Genomic DNA, 9012 nt, shown 5'->3' on the forward strand with positions numbered 1-9012 from the left:
TTGCATTTCTTGAAACAACGGCCTTGCAAGCCCAGCAATAGTCCCAGGGGCCTCGGCGTCCGCGGTAGTACATTTTTCTGGCGCAAAAGCAAAGCAAACCCAACTGCTGCATTGAGCCGGTGGCGCGAGACGCCCTGCGCTACCCGTCGGACCAATCAGAGATCAGACTGCGCCGCAGGGGCGGGGGCGTGGCGAGGCGCGCCGGCGCGTGCGCTCTCGTTGTCGCTGCGCGGCTTCTGGTCGGTGCTGCTGGGCTGTGGTGCGCTTCGCCTGCCGCTGCGTTGCTGACTGCCCGCCGCGCTCGGCCCCGCGATGCCGGTAGATCTCAGCAAGTGGTCCGGGCCCCTGAGCCTGCAGGAAGTGGATGAGCGGCCGCAGCAGCCGCTGCAGGTCAAATACGGCGGGGCGGAGATCGACGAGCTGGGCAAAGTGCTGACGCCCACCCAGGTATCCGGGGCGGCGGGAGGCCCGGGCGCCCTGCGCTCCGTCACGGCGGCGGGGGTGCAGCTGCTCTCGGCTTGCCGCCGTGTGCGGGCCGGCGGGGGCTGGGGACGGGGTTGCTGCCTGCGTGCGCTGCAGGCTTGGGGACAGGCCCGAGTCCCCGGGACCCGGCACGTGGCGCACGCGGTTGGCCGGCTGGAGAAACTGATCTGCTTTGCCAGGACTTAAAGGCACCGAGAGGGCCCGGAAGAAGCCCCGACTACGGGCGCAGGGACGGGGAGGGGGCCGTGGGGACTCGGGAGTGGGGGCCTCCATTTGGGGAGCAGAAGCGTCGCTGGAGAACACGTGACGCGTTATGTAACAGCGACCCGCAGTGCCTAGCGTTTTCTCCTTTGTTTTAGCGGTCGTGGAATCCACCCAAAGGGAGTAAGGACGTTCTGCAGCTGGCGGACGGTTCTGCAGCTGGCAGGTTCCAGGGCAACGGCCGGCCTTGTTCTACCGTTTGGCCCTCCTGGAGCCGGTGGCAGAGCCATGACCGGGTCCTGCCTGCAGAAAGTAGAGAAACTAGGTTTTCCGACGCCATTGTTAGTTGCTGGTTATGAAGCTTCAGGCCACAGCGTGAATAAACTGTTCTGACCTCAGGGTTTTATTTTTTTAATGTTTAAACAAAGTGACCATCTTGGAGCTGACCCAGCCTCCCTTTTCTCATATTAACTGCCTCACCAGCTTCCCTATTTCTTTTTCTCTGCACTGTAAATGCCCAGTTAATTGAGATTTCCTTTTAGCAGGCTCCAGGTAACCTGTCCACTTAGTCTTCCCAGTACTTTTCCGCTGAGGGTGAGCGTTGAGTTTGGAGACTCAGTCAAGGCCAGCGTTGGACTCGTGGCCCCACCTCCTTCTGTTACTAACGTACTGGGACATCACCCCCGCGGTGTTGTTGGCGTTAAATACTGTATTTACAACTTCAGCTCCTGGCTGTTCAGTAGACTCAATACGAAGTTAACGTTTATTAGTAATTGACTTTGTTTTACCTTTAAGGAAGGCCAGATCTAAGAAAGAACATTGGTTTCTTCAGCAATTCTTGAATTAACTCCGAACTGGTTCCTCACTACAGGTTAAGAACCGCCCCACCAGCATTGCATGGGATGGCCTGGATTCAGGTAAACTCTACACCTTGGTTCTGACAGACCCAGATGCCCCCAGCAGGAAGGACCCCAAGTACAGGTAAGTTGGGGGTAGGTGAGGAACAATGAATGGGCCATGCAAATATGATCTGCATTTTTCAGACTGTGTAAGTTTACAGCTGGGTAGCTCTACTAGGAAAAGTGGACCTGGTTTGGGATGTTCACACCCATGCTTAAATCAGCCTGTATTTCGTCCCCTTCCCTCCCTAGAGCAGAGGTCTGTAAACGACAACTGAGAGCCAAGTCCACCCACAGCCTGTTTTTTTCTGGCCTTGTCAGCTAAGAATGGTTTCTGTGTTTTATAAATAGTTGGAAAAAAATGTGAAAGAAGAATAATACTTTGTGACATAAATCTTATCTGAAATTCCACTTTCAGTGTCTATAAATAAAGTTTTGTTGGAAAACAGTGTGATTATTTATTTATGTTTTGTTTATGGCTGTTTTCAGCCGCACTGCAGAGTTGAGTAGCTGCCACAGAGACAGTATGACTTGCAAAAACGTAAAATCTTTGCTCTCTGTCCCTCACAAAAAGTTTGCTAAGGCATGCAGTCTACGGGAGGGTGGGGCTGGGTCCTCTCTCCTGCATACAGATGAAGCTCGCACTGGCCAGTGTCTGTCTGGTTAGGCTGCAGCCTGGCCTGGAATGTGATGTGCTCAGTACGCATTTGCTGGTGCAGTGAACCTGTGATTTCCTGTGGTGTTGATGACCCTGTGTTCCTCCGCGTAGGGAATGGCACCACTTTCTGGTGGTCAACATGAAAGGCAACGACATCAGCAGTGGCACAGTCCTCTCCGATTACGTGGGCTCTGGGCCTCCCAAGGGCACAGGTCAGTTAAGGCTGCTTTTGCGGGGAGGTGAAGGGGGACCTGGGTTAACACATTTTAGTTTGCTTTTTGAACTGGTACTCTTTTTATTTATGAGCGCCCTTAACCCCATGTGAGATTTAAGGCAGCTCATTTCAGCTTCAGAGTGGTTGGCTCCCAGAGTCCATTCAGACCTGCAGGAGTGTCCAGTAGTTAGAATCCTGGGTTCTGGCGTCAGATGGACCCTCTGTGTAGAATTACCTCTCAGCCACTTGGCCTTTAGGAAGCAAGAAAATTTGATGAGAAGATTCCAACATGGTGCTATTGTAGAAAGCTCGGAGTGGTTTTCTAGTGGATTGAATACAGTTAAACCATCTCAATTCTATATGCAGCCTCTGCCCTGTGTGATCTTTGAGTTTCTAATTCCTGTCAAAGGTCGCAGAAATGTCACAGCTTCCAATTATTAAAAACAAATTGGCTTTCTTATCTTTTTATGGCTCCTCTTTTCTTTCTCTCACAAATCTAATTAGTGACCTTGAAAAAATTTTGAGAACTTCTGAAGGCACACACGTACATATTGTATTGCATTGTATGACACATGTTATATGAGAAACAAATGAGAGAGGGAGAGAACACAGCTTTGAAACTCTCCAAGTTGAGTAAGGGCTCCCTAAGCTGCTAATAAATATTAATAACAATAAGCTGATGCATTATTGTTACCTCTGGTGCATTACAGCAGCTTTCCATTTTCTGGAACAAAGAAATAGTTATGGGTGGGGCATGGCAGAGTACTAGCTTTCATACATATTGTCCAGCCATGAGTTAGTGTGAAGGGGTACAGGGAGATCCCTGATAAGAGCAATTGGTCATGGACTCAATGTTTTATCTGTAGACCCAGAAGCTTCAGATGGCTTCTTGTCCTCTGATGCATCATAACAGGAAGTTAAAGGGACATGTTTCCCAGGGATCTATTAAGCTCTCTAGGGCAGTTTTAAAATTAGGCGGGTTAATTATGGGAAGTATTCTCATGAGAATAAAGCAATTCTCTGCAGTAGGAACTGTGTTCTCATATTTTTAAAAAAGCCTCAGAAATTGACTTTTTGCTTTGTTCATACTTTTAGTAAGGCATAATTTATGTATAATAAAACGTACAGACCATAAGGGCTCAGTTAATGAATTTTGACCCAGGCATACGCCCACGTAACCACTATCCAAAATAAAATATAGGACATTTCCGTCTCCCTAGAAGGTTCTTGTGTGACCTTTTCAGTTAAATTCTCTCAGAGGTAACCATTTTCTGACTCCTATCTCTGTAGATTACTTTTGCTGTTCTTGTATTCACACAAAGGGTATCATGGAGTATGCATTTTGTTTTGGTGACTCGTTTTTTTCGCTCAGGATAATGTCAGATTTATCCGTTACTGTTCGTATCTGTGGCTCCTTCTGTATTGCTCAGTAGTATTCCTTTGTGTGAATAGACCACAGTTTGCTTAGCCATTTTCCTGTTGATGGGCGTTTGGGTTGTCTCCAGTGTTTGGATATTATGAATAAAGCCGCTGTATAGATTTTTGTCATTTTGTTAGCATATGTTTTCATTTCTGTATAAATAGGAATAAAATTCTTGGGTCATAGACAGTTATTGGCTAATTTTGTATAAGATGTTGCCCAAGAGTTCTCCCTAATGGTTGGAAATTTTTATATTCTAATGAGCTGTACAGGAAAGTTCCAGTAGGTCCATATCTGTGCAGACGTTAGGTGTTGTCAGTCTTTCTGGTTTTAGTGTTTATGACCTTGCTGACTAATGATGTTGAACATCTTTAATGGTGTGCTTATTTAAAGAACTCTCCCCCCCCCCCCCCCGCCCGCCGCAAGAATTTCATGGTAACATTTGTGCCTACCTAATTGGAGCTTGCTGGCTGGCTTCAAACATTTTTTTTTACTTAGTTGGTTAAAGTGAGTTTGGGTCATTTCAAAGCAGATCTCTAGTCATTGAAGGAAGTAAGCTTTGGTGGTACAAAGATGGATAACAATGTTACCGTGATAGAACTAATGCAGGCATTTTGCTGGGAGTGATGGGGAAGGACTGTTGATAGGGTTCTGTGTGAGCAGCCTGGAGTCTGATGAATGAGGAGAAGGGAGAGGTAGGAGGTGAGGCTCAATATGGGCAAGGGCTGGCACTTGCTGGTTCTCCCAGGTCGTAAGGAAGAGTTTGGCGTTGATGCTAAGAGCAGTGGGGAGCCACTTGGTGATTTCAAGCAGGTGAGTGACCCAACTCATCTGCCTCTCTGGGTTCTGAGTGTCTTCCTTCTATATGGAGTGGTCTCGGTCCTTTCAGAGGAGCCCTGGTGGCTCAGTAGTTAAGTGCTCAGCTTCTAACTGAAATGTCAGCAGTTTGAACCTACCAGCTGCTCCACCAGAGAGATGTGGCAGTCTGCTTTTTTAAAGACTATAGCCTTGGAAACCATATGGGGAGGTTCTACTCTGTCCTATAGGGTCTCTATGAGTCAGAATTGACTTAACAGCCATGGTTTGGGTTTGGTTGGGGGTTCCTGCAAGCTGGAATGTTCTAAGAAGCTGGATGACAATTGTCATCCCAGATGCCTAGCTAATGTTGTATCTTTCCTTCTGTGTCTCCCTCCAGGCCTCCACCGCTATGTCTGGCTGGTTTATGAGCAGGACAGGCCACTGAAGTGTGACGAGCCCATTCTTAGCAACCGATCTGGAGACAACCGTGGCAAATTCAAGGTGGCATCCTTCCGCAAAAAGTATGGGCTCAGGTCCCCAATTGCGGGCACGTGTTACCAGGCCGAATGGGATGACTACGTGCCCAAACTGTATGAGCAGCTGTCAGGGAAGTAGGGAAAAGCTGAGAAAGGATATCCTTCCAGAGTCCCCAAGCAGTGTTCTCAAGTTTAGTAATGCATGTAGATTTCTCCTCTTCCCGGCTCCCATTGTCACAGGTGAGACTTAGAAGTCAGATAGTGGTTTAGGGCCTTTTCCTGCTGCCTGTCCTTTATATTTCTAGAAGGTCATGCATCCCTGTTGGTTTTGATCAAATTTGAACGCCATTTGGGGGGATGTTTTGGTACTCTGATGGGGCCATCAAATTGTTATTATAAAAATAGTAACCCAGAATTTAAAGAAGAAAAAAATCCAGGTAAAAAGACCAAGTCTGTAGCAGTAGAGCAAAGCATCAGTGAATCTTCAAGGGAGGCCCACTTTTCTGTTGTTGAGGCCGGGCCTTCTGGACAAGCGGCAGTGCCAGGCGGGGAGGTTTGTCAGGAGTCCTTAAATTTGTGCTTGTGAAATTGGTCAGTCTTCATCGGTGTAAGTAACGCTGATCTGGAGCTACCGAATGTTGTGTTAATTCTGCTCTTTGCTTATAGTTGAATAAAAATAAAACGAGTGGACTAACCAGGACTATCCAGATATTTTTCCTTTTTGGGTCTGCCGTTTCATAAACGTGGGGTGCCAAGAGAGAACCTCTAAGGATGAATACACCCATTTCCCTGACCAGCAGTAACACTTGGATCTGACCCCGGGATGATACGGATGGCCCGCGTATACCTGTGCTATTAAGCTACAGCGAGAGCAATTATTCATACTTGAGGTTTTTTTAAAAAAATCATACAAGCGTTAGGCCATGTCGTCTTGCCCCAAAAGCACCTTTGCTTTGGAAATAGTCATTTCAGCCTGAGAATGACATTTTAAAGAAGCCGACTGAAAACCTTTCCTGTTGGTGAGGCTGTGTGCACACTCCATAACGGTGGCCAGTAAGGGGCTTACACCTCTCCTGGTCCTGCTTTTATCCACGTAGAATCAGCATTAACAAAAAAAAGGGAAATGCTGGGGAGAAGACCAACTGTTTCACGCCACCTGCTGTACTAAAAGAGGGAAGGGAACGGATAGAAGGTCCTTATCAGTATGATCCCGTCTCCCCGATGGAGGAGGGGATCTTGAATTGGGCCTGACAAGTGCAAAGCAAAGCTGGGCCTTTCCTCCACCTTTAACTCCAACACCCCGTCGTCTTAAAAAACTGTGGGAAACATTGCCTCACTCCATCTCTGGATCCTATTTTTTGGTAACCTTTGGGGATTTAAAATTCAGTTTTTAAATAGTAAGATTTTGTCAAACAGAAGTTGTGAAAAGAAAAAACAGCAACTATCCTGTTGACCTTCAGAATAAATTTTAAAAGTAATAAATACAAATGGGTAGACAATGCAGATGGTAGAGGAAGAAAATGCCTTTTACCTGCCAGTCTCCCTATTCAATTGGAGTTAACAGTTCCTTGTGTTTTCTTCCAGGAGGAAATTTAAGTACACTTAACCAGCATGGAGCTATATATTTATCCTTAAAAAACTATCTTATTATACACATTGGTATACATTGTTGAGCACTTTGTTTTTTTGACTGATGTACCTTCATGTGACATATCTTCAGTTAACAAGTCACTACATACAGTTTCAGTTCGTTATTTCGAACAAATGTTTGGTTTTATGGATGTTCCATAGTACATTAAACTAGTTTCCTCCATCGCCAACTCGTGATTATTTCTCATTATCTGCTATTATATAAACAGTGCCTCAGTGACCATCTTTCTATATGTATACAATAGTTTTGTAAGTAACTCTGTGGGGTAAATGCCTAACATTGAGATACTTGGTCAAAGGGCATACACCTTTCAATTCTAATACTGGCAGCTCTCCCCAGAAATATGGCACTGATTATATTCACATCAGTGGTATGCGAAAGTACCTGTTTTCCCATACTCTTAGCAGTTTGGTGTCTTAAGCTTTGAACATTTTGCCAATTTGATGTTTATATATATTTAAAACCATTTATTGGTTTTCTTTAAATGCCTACTTTCTATGAGACCTTTTGTCTTGCTAATCATAGTGCTTTTTTAATCCCATAATATAAAGATGAGTGAGAAATTATAATTATTAGTTTCCTTTTACAGGTATGGGCTCATAAATTATTCAGAAAAAAAGGTGAACAACCCAAACAAAAAAGGTGAAGTATATGTACATAAAGCTCACATTAAGAATAATATGAAAAGTCATATTAATAACCTTAGAAACAAGCAGATACCAGTGTTCACCTATTAAATCAAAGGTGGTGTCACCTCGCTTCAAGACACCTAGCTAGGAAGGGGGTGAGCCTGGTTCTAAACCCAGCTCTGGCCTCAAGCCCAACTCGCCTTGAGACTGAGCTTCCTTGCAAAAAGGGGGTGAACTGTCAATGCCTTCCCTACTCCACAGAGTTGTTTGAGAACACCAGAATGATTTGGTGAGATTAAGTGAATTAATACATGTAAATGATTTAACTTGACCTGATTGACATGTATTGATCATTTTAAGGAACAAAGTCTGTAAACAACCCAGCTTCCTCAAATCTGTTCCCTGGCTACATGTTTACCAAGAGTGTACTTACAAGGGTTTAGAATAAAGAGATAAGAGTCTCTACCCTGTTATCACAGTATGGCTTTAGCAACACTGCCAGGAGCCGATGTTTATAACAATTCTGCAACCACACAGCATTCTGAGCTGGTGACAGAACATATGTCTGACATGCCATTTAGCCTGGAAACCTTAAATTGAACCCTGATGAATAGACGAGACCAGATCTCAGAAACACAGGATTGTTGCCTTTCCAGTATTTAAACATGGTAGTACATGACCCAGATCTTCTGGGTCAGGGAACACAGGGCTACTGTTCTTAAATTGGCACAACGCCAAACGGCCTCAATGTCTATTTAAAACCCTCCTGGGGTTTGCAGTTGCTCCTGGTGCAGAGACCAAATCCTTAACGTGGCCAGCAAGGCCAAGTATGATCTGACCTCCGCTTGCCTTTCTAGGCTCACGCCACTTGTTTTCTCACTCAGTAAACCAGCCTCGCTGTCCTCCCAGTTTCTTGAACATACCAAGCTACTTACCTCCAGACTTGGTCCTTTACAAATGCTGCCCGGAGTCTTCTTCCCCTTCCATTTCTTTGACAGTATCCCATTCACCCTTATAGTATCCCTCCCTTAACTGACCTTCACGGAACCCTCTGACTAAGCTGGAGCCTCCTGAACTACTCTATTTCAATCTGGCAACCTGCTTCCATAAAGATGACAGCTAAGAAAACCCTATAGGGCAGTTCTACTCTGTCAGACGGGGTTACCATGAGTCAAAATCAACTAGGCAGCACCTAACAGCCACTCTATAGCAACATCACAATTGTAATTTTTAGATAGGTGTATGTGTGTAACTTTAATGCTTATCTCCTGTGTTAGACTGGACCCTTCATGAGGGCAAGAACAGTGTATGTCTTGCTCAATAATCCCAGCACATGACACAATGCCTAGCACAAAATGAAATCTCAGTGAATATTAGTGAATGAATGATTGTAAAGGAATTCTTACATTTAAGGGGTATGCGCTGCTTTATACCCGTATTTCTTACCATAAAAGTTCCTTCTCCTCTGCCCCCAAATGTATACTTTGACAAAAATTCACATACAACTGGGTTTTTACAGAGCTCCCTAAAGCCATTCATCAACTCCCTCGTTCTGAAGTCTGTGAGCATCAGAAAGAGGACCT

General features: G+C 45.3%; 1 protein-coding gene across 1 annotated transcript; it reads left to right on the forward strand.

Annotated features, from left to right (window-relative positions):
* The first annotated feature begins 215 nt into the window (after nt 1-215).
* Nucleotides 216-5849, forward strand: PEBP1 (phosphatidylethanolamine binding protein 1). The gene is made up of 4 exons (XM_049865563.1): nt 216-447; nt 1556-1665; nt 2353-2453; nt 5071-5849. The coding sequence occupies exons 1-4, from the start codon at nt 313-315 to the stop codon at nt 5286-5288; spliced, it is 564 nt and encodes a 187-aa protein (XP_049721520.1). The 5' UTR covers nt 216-312; the 3' UTR covers nt 5289-5849.
* Nucleotides 5850-9012: the final 3163 nt, after the last annotated feature.

The sequence above is a fragment of the Elephas maximus genome, chromosome 22 (genome assembly GCF_024166365.1).
Source record: "Elephas maximus indicus isolate mEleMax1 chromosome 22, mEleMax1 primary haplotype, whole genome shotgun sequence".
Taxonomy (NCBI): Eukaryota; Metazoa; Chordata; class Mammalia; order Proboscidea; family Elephantidae; genus Elephas; species Elephas maximus.